This window comes from Nymphaea colorata, unplaced genomic scaffold (assembly GCF_008831285.2).
Source record: "Nymphaea colorata isolate Beijing-Zhang1983 unplaced genomic scaffold, ASM883128v2 scaffold0749, whole genome shotgun sequence".
In the NCBI taxonomy this organism is placed as follows: domain Eukaryota; kingdom Viridiplantae; phylum Streptophyta; class Magnoliopsida; order Nymphaeales; family Nymphaeaceae; genus Nymphaea; species Nymphaea colorata.
The window spans coordinates 1-23,812 of record NW_022205255.1 but is presented as its reverse complement, the minus strand read 5'-3'; the positions used below and the strand labels follow the sequence as shown (position 1 = coordinate 23,812).

At 48.6% G+C, this 23,812-nt stretch overlaps 1 protein-coding gene across 1 annotated transcript; it reads right to left on the bottom strand.

Moving 5' to 3' along the window:
- Positions 1-21,793: 21,793 nt before the first annotated feature.
- On the bottom strand, positions 21,794-22,240 carry LOC116245577 (uncharacterized). Its single transcript, XM_031617052.1, has 2 exons — positions 22,107-22,240; positions 21,794-22,064 (listed from the first exon to the last, which is right to left on the bottom strand). Exons 1-2 carry the CDS (start codon positions 22,238-22,240, stop codon positions 21,794-21,796), a joined length of 405 nt encoding a protein of 134 aa, XP_031472912.1.
- Between the last annotated feature and the right edge of the window lie 1,572 nt (positions 22,241-23,812).

The following is a 23,812-nucleotide window of genomic DNA, read 5'->3' as shown; positions in this document are numbered from 1 at the left end:
TGTTCTGCAGCAGCTACTCGTTCTACTGCCGCAGGTCCACCAGCGGATAGTAACTTAACTACTTGTTCATCCTCGCAGCTCCTCCTTGCCCCATCGGGTGCTCACCTTCTTCTAACTTGCGGGTTTTATTGCAGAAATTTGCGACGCAGCAAACGCTACCGGCTTATCTCCTTGCTGAGCAGCATGGTCTACATCTACTCGTGCGCCCTGCTGCGTTTGTGCGAGGGCCTTGGCTCGCACTCCTCAGTCATTATCCTCAAATTTTTCAGTCTTTTCTTTTCGAAACTTTCACGCATGCCCCGGATGTTGTCCACCCTCGCTTCGCCGCGTTCGATCAGCTCGTACATGAGGTCGTCCACCCTGTCAGCGAGGGACTGCTGTCTTTCCTGGCCAGGCATGTCTTTGGAAGGAGGGCAAGCAGATCCTGCTATTGCTCATGGGGGACTGATGATGCCTCTGCCGGTTCGGTTCTTATCTTGTGGGAATGCGTCTTGTGTCTTGCCAGAGGAGCGTGGTGGGTGGTAGTGGCTGCGAGGAGGGGAGGGCGTGTTTGTGCGTTGACTGGGAGCGTTGGAAGTAGAGAGTGACTTCGCGCTGCTATGGGTTTGTCTTGTTGACCAGCTTTTTGAGGCTCTTGGAGAAGACCTTAGTTGTCTGCAGCATTTTATTAGGCCTAAATGAAATAAACAATACAAACGCACTTCTCTCTTCTTAACAACAACCTCCAATCATCAGCCAAACTCCACCGTAGTCATCCTCCCCTCTCTTCCCTCCCTACCACGCGAGGATATATGCTTTTGCGGGGCATTTACGGGCGTCTTTCAAGTTCTGTCCTGCCAATAGATAATAATAAGCTGATGCTCTTCCAAGACGAAGTACCATAGGACAAGGGACTTTTCACCTTCTACCGCGAGCAAGCCGAACGCGAGGAAGAGATCAAGCGCGAGAAGAAGCTCAAAAAGAAACGCAGGGAGAACAAGCCGAAGCCGTCAACCAGTAACCCCCCAAGGAATAATGCACCGCCAGGAAAATAGACTCCAAACATTATCTGCTACCCAAGACCATAAATAACCCGCCTCCACCCCATGCCAGCTCAAAACCACGCAACAATATACCCAAACAGAGACTTATCGAGTCTATAGTTGACATGGGCAAGGATATAGAACCTGAACCAGACCTGACATAGCGTGGGTACTTAGTCACTCTTCGGCAGCGCTAGCCTTCCCACTTCCTCAAAAGCCGGCGCTACCGTTAGAAGGCAGTGTAGCTGGGCCAGGCGGGTGGCGAGTAGGACGGCCTGCGATAGATAACAGTGTAGTAAATGCGAATAGAGTCCCTGCACCGGCGCAACCAGTCGGAATAGCTCTACCCGCAGCGCTTCAAGCAGGCCATCCACAGCGTTCGCGGGTCAGTCGTATAGCTGCCCGAAATACGCAAACCGGAAGACAACCGCATGCCCTACCGGCCCAAGAAGAGCCTCAAGAGCAAACTCATCCAGGAGGCCCTCCACACCAGAGATAGGGACAAGATCAAGCAAATCCGCTCCTACCTGAAGGCCCAGTCTCCGTCCAAGGAGGAGGAGCAGGAGGAGGAAGTGCCGGACGAGCGCAGTTTTGAGGTCTTTGAGTTTAGACAGCAGAAACTGCTGGGAATTCTGAAGAGGTTTCGGCGGGGGACCTGATTTTTAATATTGGCATGACGTAGATAGCAATAAAATATCATGGGATCATTTGTTCCTGGACCTGCGACGGTGGGTGTTGTCCTTCCTGTGTGGCTGCTCCGGCGAGTGGTGATCACTTCCTCCTACTCCTACTTGTTTTCGTCGATTTGATTATCTACTATATTTAGAGATTCTTGTCAGAACTCGCATTGGATTAGCGTATGTTTTATATCCTTTCGGACCCACTAAGATTGGATTAGCTTGATTGTTTTATGGTAAAGGAGGACGGGTTTGCGCCAGTGGCGGCAGCTGATTGGGAGCTTTGGCTATTTTCTAGGGAGGTGGGGAGTTTTGAACCGGTGGAGGAGGAGCACAACAACTGCAGGTACTTCAGCTTTCTGGAAAGGGTGAAGGAGAAGTATTTTTATAGGCTGAGGAGGGGGAAGGAGAGCAGAGAGGGACTTATTGCCTTTACCGGACATTCTGAAAAGTAGGTTGGCTCGTCTTCATTGGCGAACAGCAGCTACGGAGGATATGAAAGTCTGTTTCTAGCTATTTGAGTAATGAGGGCGAAACATTGGCCAATCCATAGACTGTCGCCTTGGATGGAAAGCGATGCAATGCCATACTGTCTCCACTTGCCTACGGTTCATCGACTACTTCAAATTTGAGGATGGGAGAATCCCCATCTGCAGTCAGTTAAAACCATATAATGTTCCTAAACTTCGCCTGGATTGTTTTGCTCTACGGTTGAGATTTATCCACGAAGACCAACTGATGGTTGTTGATATGCAGGACGTATTTTTCGTTTTGGCTGTATAGGGAAGTGGTATAGGCCGTTATCCCTACTCTCTTAATCATCTTCAAAACGGTTTCCTTGATAGAATCGTTGATATTTTTGGGCGCTCCTCCCAACTGCTTGCTCTTGGTATCAAAGATAACCTTATTCCTGGCAGACTCGTCCAAAGCGAATCCAACCGGCACGTACCTGCTATATAATTTTGACATGCAGTCATTGACGATCCTCTCCCGTTACAGGTATACTTCATCTGGCTCTACTCGTCCCCTGCCTCCGCAAATCACCCAGCATCAACTAGTCAGTCAGCAAAATGTCTGCCCAAATCGTAAGGATAATCGCCTATAGGATAGCCTCGCCCGGCAGGAAAAGAGTGGCAGTTAGCCTGAAGCTTTCCTTTGCCTGCTCGTAAATGCCAACAGCTATTCATATTTCATCTTGTTGAGGTAGTCCAGACTGTGCTCCTAGGGTCGGTAGATTACCCTCCTGAGATAGAACTTGCCGTCGAAGCCTTCGTCGAAGATCAGCTTCCCCATGTGCTAGAAACTGGGCAGGAAATCAGGCAGTTCCCCTTCATCGCGCACAGCCAGTAGTAGTCGATATTACCCTATGAGACGTTAGTGAATTCGTTGAATTTCAACACATCCCGCTTCACCTCTGCCCACAACTCCAAAACTGTATCAATTTCGTCGACTTAGAAGCTTACGAGCAACTAGGGGTGGGCAATGTCGGCCACCTTTACCTCCACCCTTCCGCGCTTCAGCAGCAAGCTCCTCAGGACCTACAGATCGGTGATTTTCCAGTCCACTTTGCCCTCCCAGGGATCCCCAGCGGAGCCTGGTGCAGTTTCAGCAATCCCTCGGCCCCACCTTCGGTCTTCATCAAGAAGGCTGCTACTCTCTTGAGCAGGTCTTCCCCCATTGCTACTCTCCTGGCAATGAATTCGCAAACAGCTGTTAGCATTCCCGGTTTCAACGGCTGGTATCTGGTGGAGTCGAAAAACGTCATCATATGGATTAGTAGCTCTTATGCCAGGATGAGTTTTAGAGGATTTTACACTTCGTTTTGGAGGTTGCCAAGATGGGTGACGATGGAGTTTAGGTAGATCATTGTTTGCTAGGAAAGCTAAGTTGGAGTATAGTAAAGGTATTTTAGGAAATTTTTGCTGATCTAGATAAAAGCCAAGACCAGCTTCTCCTGTTCAGGCTAGATTTGCGTGCAGGAAAGGATGCCAGTATAGTGGAAGAAGAACTCCAGATTCAATAAAAGACTGGCTAAATTTGAATGTCTATATCCCGTAGGCAGAGACAAAGGGCAGCTTATCGTCAGGGATGGCCAAAAAGACTTCTTTATCCTTATCTTTTCAAAGATTTCGATGATGCTGTCCTTTAGAACCTGGCAATTTTGAGTGCTGTCATCCTGGGATCTGAGATGATGCTTTCGAGGAGGAAGAGGTGAGGCTTGTCCATTTTTTAGGACAGCATGAAGTGGTAGGCCATGAAACTGGCCAAGCTTTCAGATTTGATGCTGTTTCTCTCTCCTTCATCATGTCCTTCCAACTCATGTCCAGAAGGGAAGGCAAATTGATGTTGAAAACATAGTCATCCAGGAAAAGTTGCTAATAGAAGGTCTTGAATCTTCCCTTGCGAGAATACAATATTTATCTATAGGTCTTGCCTAAGTTTCCTTCCCTGATTGATTTTTCTAGCTGTGCTTATATCTTGCCTTGATGCAAGCCATAACATTGAAAGCCATTCCCGACAGGCCTTTTCTTCTGCAAAAGCGTATCGTCTAGTTGAATTGGGCAAGCAACTCCCTCGGCTCCACTTCGAAGTTGAGGCAGGATTGCATTTTGCGGATGATCATGCGCTCCTGGAGCTATTTTTGGTGACTGTACTTTTGAACCTCTGCCGCAATCGCCTCATCCTATACTCCCAGAGAAACCAGCTCCGCTCTGATCTTCTTCAACTTGTAAAAATTACCCCTGAAAACCTCAATCCCGTAGTTTCTAAACAGCTCCTCAATTTTGCAGATTTGTTTAGCTCCTCCTCAGTGCTGCCAATGTCCTTCCCTTTCTTGCGAATGATGTGCTTGCTGATGATGACTGGAACCGCCATGGTCTGGGGCTTTTTGCTCCTGTACTCCTCGAAGAGGAACTAGAAGGAGGAAGGCTCCTGGAACTCCAGCTGGGTTAGGTGCAATTTGAACTAAAAACTTTCCTGCTTCAGCTTGAGAAGGTAGGTCTTGGTGAGGACGGCCAGCTATTCAGGAGGAATGGGATTGTATGAAATGTCGAGTTAGGAGAGAGGAAGGGGGCCTTCAGCGTTGATAAGGTACCTGGTATGTGCTTTGCGCTGTATATGCCATTGTGAGCCAGTTGGAGATTGATGCGGAAGTTGACGATGGAGGAGAGGAAGCCGACGATGATAGATTATTTTCAAAGGTTATGCTGTTTTCGTTGAGGATCAGCGTCTGCAGCTTCTTGGAGGACTTTAGCACCTTGGTGATGGTGGTGAAGATGTCGTCGTTGAGCGTGTTTTTGGACAGGTTGAGCTCCTGCATGCGGGCCAGCCGGTCTGACAGGTTGGTGGGAGGCAGTCCCGAGAAGATTTGGGCGACCATGTTGCTGGTGAGGTCGCACCCCACCATCTCCACCCTCTCCACCTTCTCCGGAAACACCCCCAGAAAGCGAACGGCGTAGTCCTTGCTGAAATCGTCAATGATCTTGAACTTCAGCTGCATCTCGCAGAGGAGGGTGCGGAAGTTGACCATAGGCTACGACTCTAGTCCCCTCAGGAAGTCAACACGAATTTAACTTCATCATCCTCCTGCTTGCCCTCTGCGAAGTCGTCCGGAGAGATGCTGCAGCGTCCGTTGAGGGTTTCCGCCAGCACGTTGACGATCTTGGCGTTGAAGGGGACGACCTCAGGCAACTTCTGTATGTAGATCTGCGTGGCGATGGCTACATTCAGGCTCTAGTAGAAATCCAAAGCCACTGCCTCCGTCCCGAACACGAAACCATTGATGAAATTCTCCTCCTGGTTGATGACTGCAACGATGCTGCTCTCCTTCTGCGCCTTCTCCACCTTCAGCTCCTTCAGATACGCCTCCACGCCTTCGTCACGCCTACCGAGCAGCAATCTCCCTCTCATCATCGCAGAGATCCGATACTAATCTACCTACCCCAAAGCGTACATTAGTGATTGGCCAATTTCTCCAAGTTGATGGGCGGTTTCGTGCGTGAAGCCGGGACTCCTTGACGGATGTTAGTGGGTGTTGGTAGGTGAGGAGGACGTCTTCCTTGAGGAGGAGGGTGCGGGTGGCCAGCACGATCTGGTGGTTGCTATTCAGCGTGATGATGTCGCATTACCCCAGGAAAAGGATCACGTCCTCGTTGAGGTTCGAGTTTTGCCTTCTCATCTGAAGATTATAACTATTCTCAATTCAAATCCAACCCCACCGTATACCCATCCCATATACATATGCTGATATCCCCCGGGCTGTAGCATACCCCCGTATTGTGATTGTTGTTGGATGGAAAGTTTATAATTCTAAAATGAAGTCAACTCCCGTGATTTGCGGTCTGGATCTGGGTTCTTGGAGCTTCAAGCTGTGCGCCTTCAACGGGGAGAAGCTGGAGGTGCTGACCAACGAGGCCAATTTCAGAGAGACGCCGTCACTGGTGGGCTACACGCCCACAGAAAGACTCATCGGCGAGCCCGCCCTCATCAAATTGAAAACCAACTTTAAAAACACCATCCGGTCCCCACAACGACTGCTCGCGCTCAGCAGGAACAAGGAATTGCTCCAGGAAGAGCTCAAGTACGACAAGGTGAAGTACGACTGTGCCAAAGATCTGGTCTTTTCGGTTGAGGGAAGACAGGGAGTGGCGCAAGTGGCAGTGGAGGAAGTGTTGCTCAGCCTGCTCGGAAAAGTCAAAAGCATTGTTGAAAGCCACGGCTTGGCGCTGGCCATCGCGTACCTAGCCGTCCCCACCTACTGTCCCCAGGAAGTCCGAGAAGCGCTGCTGAAGTGCGCGGAACTGGCCTTTTCGAAGCCGGTGAGACTGGTCGACGAGTGGGCGGCCCTAGCTGCCCAGTACACCTACAACAGGCTCAAGGAACTGAAGACCCTGGAGGAGATGAGGCATGTGGTCTTCCTGGACATCGGCTACTCTAAGGTAGCGCTCAGCCTGGTGCAGTTCACGCGGTTCGAGGGGCGTTTGATGGACTGGTAGCACCTGCCCTACACTGGCTGCAAGAACATGGACGAGAAGGTGTGCGAGTTCTACAGCGGCATCTTCGAGAAGGCGCACAAAGAGTCCCTGCTGCAGAACGGCAAGCCCTTCGTGAAGCTGCTGGACGCAGTGCAGAGGCAACGCACCGTCCTCTCCGCCAATAACGAGTACCACCTCAACCTGGAATACCTGCTCAACGAGGAAGACCTCACCTATAACATGCGAAGGGAAGAACTGGAAAACATCATAGTTCCAGTCCTGGCAGACATCGCATCGGCCATGGCAGCAATCCAGTCGAGGAATTGCTCCATCCCCATCCACGCAGTCGAACTCATGGGCGGCGCCTCCAGGATCCCCTGCGTGCAGAGCATGGCAGCCAAGATCTTCGGGGTCGAGCCCTCGCGGAGCCTCAACCAGAGCGAGGCCATCGCCACCGGCAGCACCATCCTGGGGGCCATCGAGCGCAAGGTCCTCAACCTGCAGTACAGCTACGACTCGATCAGCACGAAGGACATCTGCATCCGGTGGGGCAAGCAGCGCCACGCCCTCTTCTCCAAGCGCAGCAGAGCCACCTCGTAGGTCTCTCTGAACATCGGCAACGAGGGCACAATCGACGCCATCGTCTTCGTCGATCTCGGAGTGATCTAGAAGCAGCTGGGCCGGCTGCGCTTCAAGACTCCAAACAAGCTAACATTCACTATCGACGAGAACAAGGTGATCCACGCGAGAGTGGCTCTGCACCAATTCTAAGTGTACGATTTCGGTCAGAAGGGCGAGGCGGTGTGGAAGGAGATGCTGCGCCGGGAGGAGGAAATGCTGAAGCTGGACCTACGGATGGGCATGATCTACGAAATGAAGAACGACTACGAGTCCAAGTTCTACAACAGCAAGAACAAACTTAACTAGCTTAGGCCCTATGCTACCAACCAGCAAATCGCATAGATCGAAAAACACATCAAAATCGCAGAGCATTGGATAGAGGAAGAACACGCCAAACCAGTTGTGGCCTCCTAGGCAGATTTCAAGAAGTATTAGGAGAAAAATGCGGAAATCAATATCCTCAAAACTTTTTTGGAAGAACTGTAAGCAAGAAGAAAGGCAATCGATGATCTGCGGGTGCAGTACGATCGGCTCACCGAGGAAATTTGCATGGCTTTGGAGCAAAACTTGGTACTTTTTATGGGATTTAGAGCGAAAAGGCAAGGGAGAGCGTGGTGGAGGTGATGAACTGGGGACAGGAGGCCTACCAAGCCATGGAAAATCACAACTGGAATAGCGACGAACTCACCCCATAGAAATTGTAGGGAGCCAGCGTCATCATCCGCAATGCCCTCGCACAATGATCCTGTGTATTTTGTCACGAACATCCAGCACCCCATCCAATCCTTTTTCTACCCTTTCTCCATCTTCCGCCTAATCATATGCCAAAGTTTGACGCCGTCCTACCTCATCACAATAATGCAAGGAGAGCACCCGATACGGGTGGGATGGTTAGAAGTTGAGGATTTATATGGTTTTTTGATGATCTTCCAAAGTATTAATATATTTTCGATGCGTTTTTAACATTTACCATTAATTTATAAGAACCTTCCCTCCATTTTATCTCGATTTCCAATGGAGTTTCCTTGCATAATGGCAACTGATTAGCAGGAGGGGTATGCCCTTGCCCCGCTTCTGATCCTTTGTTGGGATCAATTGCAGATTACTAGTATAAATCTGCCAGAATATGCATTATATAATCAAATACCAATGAACTTCCCAACAACCTACAACCCACACCTCCCCCTCAACGCACCCCTGCCCAACAACTTCAACGCACTTGCTGTAATCCAGCATCAGAATGTCCTCAAAGGTACTACCCTCCTTATCTAGTGCTTTCCTTCGCTCTAAAAAACAGTATCACCACCTATGGCCTAAAATACCAACAAAATACATAAATAACTGCCGTTCTTTCCGAGCCGAGACCATAGGAGAAAGATGGCGGCCGGTAGGTGATAGAAATCCTTTCTGACGATGATGAGCCCGTCGCAATAAAATAGAATAAAGAAATTCTCCAAAGTCAGGGATTTAAAAAAAGTGATCCCCCCACCAACAACTCCCCGCCCCACCCCAAACAGACAGAACAAACACCCACCAGCGAAGAGGCCCACCAAGAGGAACCCCCCACACCAAGACCAACCAAAACCAAATCTATAAAAAAGGGAAAAAACGAACGAAAATAGTGTGGATTTGTTGTAGAGATACCCTAACTGGATTTGTTAGAGAGCACCTCTCTGCCGGTATTGGGGCTTGATCGGTCGGCCCTGTCAAGGCTCTCCTAAGCGTTAATGCGGAGACGGGTATACGAATGGATCTACCCATCCAAGAAGCAAAAAAAATAGGTACGATTGTTGAAACAGTGACTATTTTTCAATTCTGATATTTTCTTCTTCTTTTTGAACCACCCCCACCCCCAGGGCAATTCCCCACCCAAAAGATAAACATAGAGAGAGAAGGATGCACTCGCGGCAGGGTCCGGCGGGGGGTATTTTGGTGGAGAAGTTTATGGGTATGATGCATGGATGGAAAAGTTCAACCTGGCCAGCTAGTGGCGAGGCGAATCATCAATTAATTAATGATAATGCGATAGGATGTGGATGAGAGGAGGGGTGTGCTTGCCTTAAGGAAGCAAGCCGGCCAAGATGCAAGTCTAAATTTTTTTTATTGTTGCCCAAAAAATACGATCAAAACTTCAAAAAATAACCCTTATTTCATAATTATGACAGTCCTCCCCAACTGGCATCTCGATATGAATAATTTTTCCACTATTTTTAGTTATTTTTTCCTATTCTAAATCCCTTCAAAAACATTAAGAAAGAGCTTTAATTCTTCTCCAACTAAAGCCCCCTATTTTCGAATAATAAATCACCTCTTGGGATGGATTAATGGTAGGGGAGGCCTTTAGTGATAGGAAATCGCTTTTCTGACCGACTTCCAATTATAATCTCATTAAAAAGATGCACAGTTTCATATAAAATTTATGCGTGCCCTCTGAACCCCAACTAAAGTACCCCCGCTATTACACAGACCCATGAATGATTGTGACACCATTGACTAGTTCACCCTCGAGTCCGGTTTTATGCTGCTGGATGAGGATGAGGGCATGGGCGGTTGGATGCTGGAGAGCAAACCGTCATAGTAAACCCAGGAGGAGACGATGGAGGTGTAAGAGGAGCCATTCTCAGCCAAGAGGAGATACAACGATATCATCGATACCTCCTCCAAAAGACCCATGCTTTCCAAACTCTAACGAATGGAACGAGCGTACCCCACGGCCCATTTAGACCAATCAAGCGCAGACATTGCTGATCGGCATTGCGAAAAATTGGCAGACCAGCTTTAAATGATGTCTTCCATCTATCAGAAAAAAAATAAGCTTTATTAGTCGATTGACTGCCATTAATGGAGTATTATTGCATACCCAAACCAGCACCCATCATCAGTTAATATAAATCTCGGTAGCGGGGTCCTTGATTGACAGAGTACGGATGAAGTCCTTTATCGTCTCAACCGTGCTGTTGACGTTACGCAACAACTCCTATATTAATGAGGCAGTACGTTGAACTCCTGGTCTGCCTTGTGCGCCTCTACCATCCTGGCCATGACCTCTTCCTGGGGAAACTGTCCCTGCACTCCAAGCTCCAACCTCAGCTTATTGAGTTCCTGCTCTACGACAGTCCCGAGTCTCAATCTCCAGGTCTGCATGTGAGTGTTGGTACTTTGAAGGTGCTGAGAATTTCGTGGTTGGGAGGCGTGAACCTTTCGAATTAATTCTTGAGTTCGATGTACTTGGCGAGGAGGGCGCGGTTGAGGGTGCGGAAGAATTTGCAGCTATTATGGCGCGTGGTCAGGGTCTCCATGAATATAATCAACAAAAGTAGTGAGATCATAAACGGTAAGCCTATTCTTGGATCTGACGGTTCCGTAATGTACGTATGCGTAGTGCCTTATTTTTTTCATAGGAATGTAGCACTTTGAGCCTATCCTTGGGGTAGGGTAGCGATCCCAATATATCCTGCAAATTCCTCTCGCTCCACAACTAGCTGACATTCATGGTTCCCCTCAAGCTGGCCCTGTCCTTTTTCAATTTGTTGCGCTGCGCCAGCGTCTTCTGGAAGACCGTGTTGTAGTTCATGTTCTTGTTCTCCATGGTGCGGTAGTTGAACTTCACGAAGGTGTCCAAACGCTACTCGCAGAAGAGCTACGAATGCTTTATCGCCGTGAAGAGCCGCTACTATTCTCGGGTGTTGGACTTCCAGAGGTTGCTCATATCGATGAACATCTCTCCCTCCGAGCGATGGCGGAAGAGTTCGCGTTTGTGCCGTCGCTGGCACTCCTCAGTGACCAACTTTATGTTCATCTTGCCACTCGAACGCATAGAATATAATAAGAAGAATATACGCAGCAAGCCTGGTATTTCGGGGAGGAGCAGGCCGACCCAAAACCAAAGCATACCCCGTCCAGGGAAGGGATGGGCAGAGATAGGAAGGGATTTGATTTGGAAAGTTTGGCCTTCTATCTTTCTATCAAATGTTCCATTCCAAAATGGACAAAAGCCCAACCACTCCGCACCCTTTTTATCCCCTCCCCACCCTCACCCCCCTTCGTGGGTGTTATACCCCGCAACGCACGGATCTGTTTGCAAAATAATATACTTAAAACTGAATTGGAAAAACCTATACTTCTATAATAAAAATCGACCATCCTTCCCACCTCCATTCCAAGGGGGGATTATTTGCCATGATTACAATCTATTTTCCGCCCTTCCTTTTGCAGACCTGAGTTATAACTTTTATTTAGGAACTATAACTTACCGATGTGAACGAGGGGGGGAAGGCCTTGGCAGATGCGGCATCTTCCAAGGAGATTTAATATCTATCTCGCTTTTTCAATAATTTTTAATATTTATTAAGGAAATGAAAGGAAAGGTAACTCTATTCTGGATATGTGCGACCTTACTAGCATGGCGGAGTGTATGCCAATTCTCTCCTATTTGGCAGGCATCGCCGTATATATAATCTCGCAACCTGGTGATAGTGAGCAACGGTCAAAAGGTAACCGGTGTCTACACACTGCCAGTCCTGTTCTCAACCGTCCTCACCACCCCCAAATTGGCACTCACCATACCGCAACTGAGGATCATCAGCGGCAGCTCGCTCGGATTCAAACAGTTTGATACCAATTTGGTCGCCACTGGCTTCACACATAACCTCGATATCAGTGATAGCACCACCATCATCTACTATATGGTCTGCAGGTATATCGTCTTCAATACTGCAGTCCTCAACAAGGAATTTCAAACCTACTACAAGGACAACCAGGCAGGTAGCTCTCTTCTTATCTAGGCGCCAGCATTGGAACTGGCCCCTCAGCCTCCTCGCGGAGTAGCAACTTCAGCGTCGCTCTTACGCCGGCTGCAGTGACCGCCAACAACCCAATTTGCATGGCCTTCCTATCAGGAGTAACAGCGACTTCAAACGACAACTACCAAGTCAATATAACCTGCGTGATTGATAACACTGCAAATGCGATAGTGATGGCGACTGTGTTCCCCTCGACTGTGGTCTCATCGCTTTCCTTCTACGTGGTCGTGTGGGATCCTGTGATCCTGGCAGTGCAGTCCTACCTGTTCGTGGACTACACGACGACCAGTACCTACTACAACGTCCCCAAATCGCCACTCTCCCTGCCCTACGGCTACCTGGACAAGGGATACTGCGGAGGAATGGCCTCCTTCTCCACCTACTACCAGCAGGAACTCAACTACACCCTCAGCGGCCTCACCCTCTACACCACCCAAACCTCCCTCTACGACAGCGCTCCCCAGTTCCAAGTGAGGGTGCGCAACTGCAGCGCCGCCATCTATCCCTTCTACAACAGCGCCGACGGCCTCTGCTACCCGATCTGTCCCACCTACACCTACTCGGTCTCGGGAGCCTTCCTCTGCTTGCCCTGTCCTGCCAACTGTATTTCCTGCATCAACGGCTCCATCTGCACCAACTGCTCCATCGGCATGACGGTCGTCGCCAACTACTGCGCCTGCGCCAACTCCTCCTACCTCTGGGGGTCTCTCTGCATCGGCTGCCACTACTCCTGCCTCACCTGCGCATCCACCGGACAGTACTACAACTGTCTCACCTGCGAGCCAACTAACTTTAGGACCGACGTAGCAGTCGCTGGCTTCAACAATCGCTGCGACTGCATGACCGGCTACACCGATACTGGCGTGGCCAAGTGCACGTAGATTTGCGGGGACGGGATCGCAAGAAGTGACCCCTGCGACGATGGGAACCCAAACTCAGGGGACGGTTGTTCTAGCAGTTGTAAGATATAGGCCAACTTCACCTGTCCGATGGACGCCTCTAACCTCTCCTCGTGCTACTACATCGGCAACGTGACCATCGAGTACGTCAAGCTCTTCAAGGAGGACTACGAGAACGTCTTCAAGGTGTTCCTGAAGGTGACCCCCTGGATCGACAACATGTACCAACTGGCTAACGCGGTGTCGCTGACCACCAACCACACCAAGGTCACCCCGCTTGAGTACTCAGTGGACCACAATCTGCTCGTGTATAAGTTCGGCTACGAGGAGGAGATAGACTTCTCCTACATGACTGTCTTCTTGAAGCCCTTCTCCCCAGGTATTTTCTCGCTACTGCCGCCCGCCAACTGCACATTCATGCTGGATTCGGACAACGGATACGAGCTGAGAGTGTACACGAAGATGCAGTACCAGGTGGCTAACAGTTTCCACTACGTGGCCATGGTGATGGGCGAGCTGATCCTGGCCTCCGCCTTCCTCTTCATCTTCGGCAGACTGAAGTGGATGGGAAACCTGCTCTTCTTCTCCCTGCAGTTCCAGTACCTCTCGATGGTGATCATTCCGAGATTCACCCCCATGCTCTCAGGACTCAGCCAGATCAAGACAGTGATGGGCTACGATGAGATCTTCGGACAGGAGGAATTCGACCTGCCCAAATACGCCTCGCTGGGGGTGCTCAACTTCAACAAGCGGTACGACTACAACGTGAACATTATGGTTGCCCTGCAGGGAATAGCGCTGGTCATGTACCTCTTCTACCACATCACCTACAGCAGGAACGAGATCGTCTGCAAGAAGTACGGAGGAGACCCCGAGAAAACCTACCGATCGCTGCCCTACGGCAAAGTGCTCGCCTTCTTCGATTGGGAGTTCTTCATGTTCTGGACCTTCTTCAACATGGTCAACCAACTCACCGCCACCATCCTCTACACCGAGCTCCCGCGGCCAGAGTTCCTCCCCCTGATCATCTTCAACATCTTCTGCATGGTGCTGGCGATCGCTCCCCTCCTGGTCCGCAGGAAGAAGGTAAAATCGTACACTTAGCTGCTCTACTGCCACGATAGGGGCCACGAGGAATCCTTGGTGAGTCTGGCAGCGTATCTGACGATGTTCGCCCTCCTGGGCATTGCTCTCACGGTCTCCATGACAGTCTACTACCTCCTGTTCATATTCCCCGTGGCGATGATCGCCTACATCTGCTGCAGGAGGCCCTTCCAGTCCAAGTGGATGCGGGCGGCCTACTTCGTCAACTGCTTCTGCATCTTCACCATGCTGCTCTACAACCTGATGGTCATCGCCTACGAGGACACAGTCTACTACCTGCCCTTCGGCTCCCTCATCACCATCATGTTCGACTGGATCTTCAACCTGGTCGTCTGGGGAAGAGAAGCCTACGTGATTTGCAAGTACGGCGGAGAGAGGGATCTGAACTAGTTGCTCGCCTCCAACACCAAGACCAGTTCCAACGACGACAATGGAGACGATTTCTTCAAGGATAAACTGCCCACCAATCCAACCGGAAACCAATCCTTCCTCAACTCCATCATCAAAAGTATTCAATCGTTCACATAGACCAAGGCAAGACCAAACGTACGATGCGTCGGGGAGAGAACTTCGATGACGATACTCCAAGCGGTATAAAGTAGCAGCAGATGGCTCATCTATAATAGGAGGAACAGTAGTAGCGACAGGACCTGAAGAAGAGGCGTGAGATGTGGGCAAGATAGATGAGGGATATGAAGGAAAGTCGCATTAAGGAACGAACTCGGCATGAAGTGGACGGCTTGGTGCTGCACAGGGCGGCAGGCAAGACGAGGGTACGCTCAACCGCGTAGAAGGGCATAGACGAGGCCCAAATGCAATCAGTGATCTGATTATTTGCTTTCTCTCCATAGGCATAATAAGTATATTTAGCTAAGTTATCGTGATTGGTTGTATTTAGGGTTAGTCTATGGCATGTAGTAGCTATAAGAACTGGAAATGATCATTAGATATCCATCTGCGTGGCTTCTTTCAGTACCACGTTCGGTCTGTGCGTGTTTCTTGTTCTTTCCTCTTTGAATTTGCTGAAATATCGTACAGGGCAATGCTACCCGAGGGCCCTGCTCGAGTTCTCGTAGTTCCTGATCTCGGGGATGGTGGAGAAGCGGTGCCTCAAGGCCATCAGGCGGACGTATTTGCCCACCTCTTCGGTAAAGACGGAGGAAAGCAGATTCAACAGTTCGTAGATGACAAAGTCCATCACGGTCAGGTAGCCGTAGTACCACCCCTCCTAGGGACACTCGTGCTAGTAGTCGCGCAGGATTGGCTCGATCTTGCTCACCCAATAAAAACTCAGGCTTTTCTTTTCATCTTGGGAGAGAGAGGGCCTGGCGGAGCAGATGAGGCCGAGGACTGCGCCACTGAGATCGTGCTTGCTCTTGATGCTGTCGATCTTGACCCTATCGGCGAGGGTGCGACCGAAGAGGTCGGTCCTGCCTGCGCGTTCGATGACGTAGCTGACCATTCCGGCGGGGCCAGTGACCACGAAGTCATCGTCTTTCAGGAAGGGCAGCTCGCGAACTACCCACTCCCTCGCCTCGGCCTCCTTGAACTTGTTCCACTGGTCGGGCGTGAAGAAGAGATCAACATAAGGGAGGTGGAGGTACTCGCAGAGCAAGCGACATATCTGGGCCTTACCTCTGAACGGGTAGTACCCGATGGTCAATGGGGCGCACTACTACTCACACTCTCTTCTGTAAGGACGCATGGAGCAGGGATTTAAACTGTTTATATTTTTATTTTTTCCTGTTCGAACTCCGACCGCCCTACTCCTCGCGCCTCCTACCGCCGCCTGCTGTCTATGGGGCCGGTTTTCGGATTTTGCCTAATGGAAATATTGGCAAAAGCCACAAAAATGCAAGCAAACTCTTTAAAGAAATGCAAAAATTAATATTATATAACGGCAATCAGTTCGTAAGCTTTTTTTGGGGGACTATACGACGAAACCACAGCAAAAATGCCATTTTCGTAGAATTTACCATATTTTTTTATTTTATTTTTTGGTTACGACAACCCCGAAACACACAGAAATGGGATGGTTTTACCTATAAGAAAGCGGAAGGGAAGTCCGAAGGGACGCATCCTCCGGTTCTGGACTCAAAAATAAGCTACAATTTATGCTACCGAATAAATGGTGGTAAGAATTATAAGCATTAGAACAAAACTTATAGTCGAATCAGCCAAATCGACGAGGGAAGGCCGTGCAATAGCAGGACCTAGTGATCTGAACCTGGGAAGGGGGTTTGTAGGTTATCTAATGCCCATTTTCATGAGAAGTGCATTTGCCGAAATATTCACTCCTTTAACCTTGCCTCTAACACCCAAACTATAAATCACCAAAACGATAAATCCGCCCAAATGGCATTACTCCTCTCCAGAACAACTGCATGATATGCCCTAGAGCCCGCCGAAGGGTTTGGGAGTATTAGATTGATTTAAATCACGCTCAAAAGAAGAGAATACCGTCACTCTCGTCCTCCAGCACGCGTTTACTGAAATCCTTGTTGAGCGCCAGGAAGGGGTCGGAAGGATCGTCCAACAAAAACTAAAATCCTCTAAAAAATTCCTATTAGAGGTAGTTTATCTATGTTAGCTGCTTCGGCTTCGCGCTCTGGTCATCAGGAATGCTCTTCTGCGCCTCCGAGGGCGCCCTAACCGAGGCGGAATCTCCCGCCTGGGCCGATGACTCGCCCCTCCGGGAAGCGTGGGAGAGCAGGCGGGATTCAAGTTCGAATTCTTCAATTATACGTAGATTTTTAGGATGGCGGTGCAGTTTCGCCTTGAGGGTGTCCTCGGCGCCCTTGCGGTCCTTGACGAAGCTGCGGAGCACGCCCATCTTGTCCTCCAGGTGCTTTTCGAAATCGAAGCCGAACTGTTCGGCCAATCTCAGCTGGCAGTAGTAATCATCGAGGCTCTTCTTGCTGACGCCGAGCATCTTGGCTGCCTCCTGGAGATTAACCTTCTTGCGGTTGTTGTTGGGCTTGGTGCAGGTGAGGTGCAGTCCCCTCCACCGCTTCACCAACTCGATGGCCTCCCCGACCGTACGCTAGCGGCTTCGCATGTCCTTACGCTCGGCGCTGTTCGCCTAGAAGTCCGACTCGCTTTCCTCGCTGCCCTCACGCTTTGGCTCTTTTTGGCGATAGCGCACCAAGATCACAGACGGCTCCAGCAAATATCGCGCGAAGAGGCCTTTATGGGCGCCCAGTTTACGCAGTGGGATAAACTGATTGGCGACAGGGTCATAAAGGGTGATGCGGGCCATTCTCAGCGGGCAATACTGCGCGAAGATGGGGGCAAGGTCGATGGGGTCGGTCTGGCATTCGATTTCCAAATCGACGATGACCGATTGCATGTTCTCCTCCTTCTCGAATACGAAGGTCTTTGAGACCTTTTAGTAAGGTGCTTTTACTCCAGACATTAAGTTTTAATTTTTTCGGTTCGGCAGCCACATGCAATTATGAAATAAGTTACGAGAGCCTATATATCCACTCTCCACTTGCCCAACGACGCCCCCCGCTCGCACACCGCCAACGATCCCGTCTCTTTTTTTCGGTGGGGGTTTACAGAGAGGAAGAAGGGCGGCACCAGGGACGAGGGATGTTATGTGATGTTCATAAACTATGGATTGCAAATTATAATACAATTAGCGTATAATAATAGCATAACGATATTGGCATGGACAACAAGGCAGTAAGCAGACTTTTCGACGAGCTCTCCTTCCTCAAGGGGAATGCCCAGTTCACGCTGCACTTCAGGCCCAAGTATTTGCTACTCTTGCATGAATAACTGACAACATCCGCCTCACCCGAATTGCACAAATTGGCCAATAAGATCGATAGAGATATGGCCACCGCTGCAGGCAAGTGCGTGTATGTCGCAATCAAATGGCTGGGTTTCCAGCATCAACTTTTGCAGAACTATCCTACTGTAGCCTGCATTGAAGGAGTGGTAGAAACCTTGGGAAAACTGCCTCATGTAGTATGCAAAGATAACTTCGAAGAATATATCAATAACAAATTGGCCAATGCCTACCGACAGTATCTCATGAAATTGGCAGCCATACTCATGAGCGAAACCGGAAAGGATTGCTCTCCCACCAAAGGAAGGGATAGGAAGGAAAATGAGCCTGCCTATTGCATGTATAACCTCATCTCTTACTCGCTGCAGGAGTTCTCGAGGAGTATCAAGGAGTTTAGCCGTTACTTCCACCGTTTCTTTCCCTGTCTGAACGAATATATCGGCTTGGTGGGACGTGACCTGACCAAGTTCATGAAGAGAATCCGTTCGAGCTACGATAAAGGAGCGATGGCCAGTCTCACCTTCCTGTAGGTGGAGCAAATGGAATCCTCACTCTCCATCTTCAGCATCAATGCGCAAAGGTTCACCAACAGCTGGATATTCCCCTAGACCAATGCCCAGTCAATTAACTTCGAGGATGATGAAAATGCCTCCAAAGAGGAGGGAAAGGCGGAAGAGGAGAAGAGCAGAATGGCCTTTCGTCCGATCGCCATTGCTAATAATCATTGACTTCCGTGTGATTCTGCATATCTTTAAGGAACTTCTCAATCATATCTTCACCATCAAATATAATATCCCTTGAAGATGTCAACAGTCAAGCCGGGCAAAATGCTCTACCGCAACTTCGGCAACTCTGGCCTTAAGGTCTCCGTTCTGACCATGGGACAACTGCTCAACTTCAAACCATAGACACAATCCGTCGATGAGGAGCTCATCAGGAGCTGTCTGCAGAACGGCATCAACCACTTCGATACAGCGTAAATTTACTCTGGCGGCCAGGCCGAAAAACAGTTGGGAAGCATACTCAAGAATCTGGAAGTCCCACGCGAGGATGTGGTCGTCTCCACCAAGATACTCACAGCTCCATAGGCTGACATTAATTCAAGAATGGCCATCAACCGCAAGCACATTCGGTAAGGCTTGAAGGGCTGCTTGGCGAGGCTGCAGCTCGACTACGTAGACGTCGTTTACGCTCACCTTTACGATGACTTCACTCCTCTCGAGGAGGTGTGTCGTGCCTTTCATGAGGTGATCGAAGAGGGATTGGCCTTCTACTGGGCAACTTCCAACTGGTCCGCCGTCAGCGTAATAGAAGCACTGGCCATTTGCGATAGACTCAACTTGCACCGTCCCATCGGCGCGCAAAACTACTACAATATGCTCAACAGAACCTAGGCAGAAATCGACTACTTGAGGCTGTTCAAGGAGTACAGGTATGGCCTGATTGCTTGGAGTCCGCTTGCTGGAGGGTATCTCACTGGCAAGTATCTTGAGGAAAAAGTTGATGAAACTGCCAGATACAATCTTCCTCAGCTGGCCAAATACAAGGAACTCTTTTTTGACCCCATCAACACCCCTAAGAACAGAGAAAACTTATTGATTCTCAAAAAATTGGCAGAGGAACTAAATACCAGTCTGATGCAACTGGCCCTTGCTTGGGCAATCAAATACCAGCATCTGGATTCTGTTGTGATCGGTCCCAAGAATGCTGAGCAGTTGCAGGGATATTTGCAAAGTCTATAGCTATTGGAAAAGCTGACTCCTGAGCTCTAAGCCAAAATCACCAAAATACTCGATAATACTCCTACTCCTCGAACTGATTTCAAGACCATGAAGCCAAACCCACCAGTTAGAGCCACCTAGATCACTCCATGATCATCATTTATTAAATAAATATTTTTACCATATGTTTTCAAGCATAGCGGAAGGGGAAAATGTATAAAAAATTAAGGAAAACCGATGGCGTAGTGTGGAGCTGGCGTGGGAATGAGTAGGAAGTAAACGTGGTCGAACGTTCAAGACGGCAGACTCAGGATCTGTTCCCGCATGGGATAGTGGGTTCAACTCCCACCGTTTACATTTTTATTATTACCATCAAAAACACCCCATATCGTTTATCCATAGCTGTTCCACATATCTACATCATACATCATTGCAGAATCTTCACTTCTCCCTAAATTTGATGATTTAAAATTCCACATTTTTGATTGCTTTTTCTTACTGTTGACGAACGCGCAAGTAGCTGAAACTGTTGAAGAGCTTCCTCGCGTCCTCTTCGTTCTAAATGCCGAGGAAGTTGGAGAAGAAGTGCAGGTTGTAGGTGGCGGGATTGGAGTTGTTGACCACGATGGCCTTGGTGAGGTCGTCCAGACGCACCCTCGCATGCTTCACCTCAGCTATCTCTCTTGGCTTTTTGGGGATTTTGAGAAACTACATCAAGGAATGATTACCTCCTCTTTCTCCTTCTTCTAGAGCAGCATATCGTTGTACTCCTCCAAGATGCGAGTAGAGTCGTTATAGAAAGTGATCTATAGTTTTTTCTTAGTGGCGATCAGCTCCTCCCTGCGTCCTGAGTTCCACAGTTCCTCGATGATGGGATGATACTTTTCGATGACGAGCTGATTGAGTTTGTTTGATAGATACTCTCTTCCTCCATCGTCGGGCGTGTCTTCGAGCTGGAGAGAAGGCTAGACTTATTCTGGATTGGTGTATCTGACCATGATCTTCTCGTAGCGTTCCAGCAGTAAGGGATGGTTCTTGATCCACTCGGGCGGCTCTATGTACTTGAATCGTAGCTATATCTTCTTCTTGTCGATCTCGTGACTGTACTTCTAGAAATCCTGAATAAAGATAGCAGCACGTTTTTGAGCTTGACTATTTCGAGCAGGGTGTTCTTTAGAGCCTGCTACTCAGGAGTAAGCTTGAGGTCGAGGATATCGGAGAGCAGGGTGGAGATCATGTGAAGCGTAGACCTGAAGGGAGTCTTGCCCTGCTCGACTAACTTCACGTATGGCATATGCGGATCCATCAACCTGACGATGTCCTATTCCATATTCTCGAAAATAGCTCTTCGCTATTCATCCAAATCTATAGTTTCTGCATATTCTATGTATTACCTTGATCTGGATGTCTGAACCTGCTCTTATGCCTCACAAAGAAGCGAATCCTACTACTGGGGTCAGAATCAGGATCCAGTTGTTTTTCCTCTATCAACTTCTGCATGCTCTCCTCAAGCTACTTGATTTCGGTTTGGAATAGCTCAGGCATGATTTCGAACAGTTTCTGCATCATCAAATGCGTACAAATTTGCTAACCGGGAGGTTGTTGTTGACTAGGTAGTGCACGTTTTCGATGATTTTGGTAGTCTATGGGTGGAGGACCAGTCCGGTGGGGTGGCGACTCATATGCCGAAGATATTCAATCTTGTTCAAAACCACCAACTTCTTGGATCCCTCCACCAGGACCATGCTCGCTTCGCTTTCCTCCAGCTCTCTGTCGATACTTTGCAGCTGCCTTTCCTGCGATTTCAGCAATTCCTCCAGCGATGTAATTTCCCCCTTGAGGGAGCTGAGCTCCTCACTCTCAGCAGAGGTCAGCAGCTTGGACTCTGTGGTAATTTTCTGTTCCAGCAGCATCTTCCTCACCTTCATCTGCTCCAACCGTATCTGTTTCCGCTCCTGCTCCTGCTGTTTGAATTTCTCGGAGATCTCGACGTGGACATACTTGCGATCCTTCTGGTGTGGAGCCTGCCGGATGGAGGCGCCGGCGTCGTGCTCAAGGAAGGTCTTGAAGGCGTCGAGCGGTTTTTGCTTGGCGAGAGGGGCTCTTAACAACTTGAGCAGTCTCATGGTAATTATATATGATAGTCCATAGATGAGTAGGGAGCAATTGTCTTGACAATCACGCAATGAGCTTCTTGAGGTATTCGTCCTTGGCACGCTTGATATCGGCCTTGGTTTCGACCTTTCTGGTGGCCAGCACTTTTCTCTTCTCGGCGCCTCTGGACTTCTTGATCTTTCTCTTGAGTTCCTTTTCTGACTTTCTCTTGGGGTTCCTTTTGGGGACGATGGCCAGACGACGGAGACGGTAGGTGGGCTCGTACTTGACAAGGTATTGTTGGTTGTCGTAGGCGAGGGCGAAGCCGGTGGAGCGGTTGCCTCCGAAGGCGGTCCTGAAGCCGAAGAGGACGATGTTCTTGGGCTACCAGTGGTACTTGGCAGCGATCAGCTCTCTCAGGTCCTTCTGGGAAACGTTGGGCTTGCCCTCGTGGTAGACGTCAAGAAGCAACTCGCGCCGAGCCAAGAGCTTGTTCACGCGAAGGCGACGGGTCTTAATGGTGATGGTCATAGCTATTAAATAATATTTAATCAATATTTTAATTCTATCCGGCAAAATACAACAAAAAATAAAATAGGAAAAAAATGAAAGAAGGGGATTTTGGGAAGAGAAAAATGAAGGTTTTCGGAAGTAGATTTTTCGATTTTTCGAGGTTAAGTATAAATAATCTACGCTTATCCATGCGTTTAGTTCTCTAATAGACCAAATCCAATATACTTTATAAATCGATCCCATCACTTCCTTCCCTTTTCCTACGTTCATTCCCCATGGCAATATAATAAAGTTATTAATGATCGATTACATCTAATTAAAATAAAATAAGATGATATCAACTAACCCCCACGATGCCACCACGCCCATCCGCACCCCCCTCCACTTGCAGACCCACCATCGCCACCACTCATAATCCGGAGACTCGCAACCCATCAGCCAGACCAGGTACGAAACCTTTATGCAACGGTTCAAGATCAATCAAAATTAACTTAGAAGCAAGTTCAAGAATTTCATACTGAAACAAAAAGTCTTCTTCCCCAGAACGCATCAAAAATTCAATCAAACCTTCATGACTTAAGAGCCACCCCAAGTAGCCGAGAATGTACGCAATATTAGAAAAGAAAAGCAAAGATTGATCGAAGAATTGAATCAAAGCATGAACCAAAGCCAATATTACCTACATCGCAACCAGGAATTTTAAAAAACTTGCACCCTCCTCGAAAGAAGAGTCAAAAAAGTAGAATCGATCAGAGAGGTTAGGAAAGAAGAAGTTATTTAAGTGGAAAACAAGCTAAGGTCCATCAGCGAGTCCATACACAACTAGAAACGAAGACAGAGGGATAGCGTCAAGGATTCTAGAGATAACATAGCACTAAGCAAACTTTTATGCTCGAGGAAGAAACTCAGCATGGCGGATAACGTCCGCAACCAGAGCGAACTTTTCAAGTCGAGGATTTTTGAAGAAAGGGCATAGAATTAGGAGTCTAATAAACAAAAATACAGGATGGTTAGGGAATACGAAAAGAATGCAGAGCTAAGCGTCTCCAGGGTCATCGAGGGAAAGATATAACAGGCACAGGAGGTAAAGCTAGAAAGACTCTTTCGGTAATTGGCTGAGAAATAAGAAGTGCAGGTAAGCATCTTTAGACTTAGATCAATGCAGCAAAGATGAAGAAAGAGGCCAGTAGCCTGATAACCAAGTATAAAAATAAGACCATTGAGCTTCAGGAGAAAATAGGATCATACCGTAAGAGTCTAGGTGAGAGGAGGATCTAGCCTACACCCAAAATAAGTCGATTAAAATTCCATAACAAACGATATTTTACATAGGAGAATTAGATCTCAACCAAGAGCGGTTTTTGACTGCAAATAAACAGATGAACTACGCTGATGAGCCCTTTGATGATTGATTTATATGTTATTGTTTAGGCTCTCAGCTTGACAATATATTATGGAGATTTATTATTAATGTAATTCGCTTATATATTTCAAACGAAAAAAAAGGGGTTGGGGTTGGGGTTGGGGTTGGGGTTGGGGTTGGGGTTGGGGTTGGGGTTGGGGTTGGGGTTGGGGTTGGGGTTGGGTTGG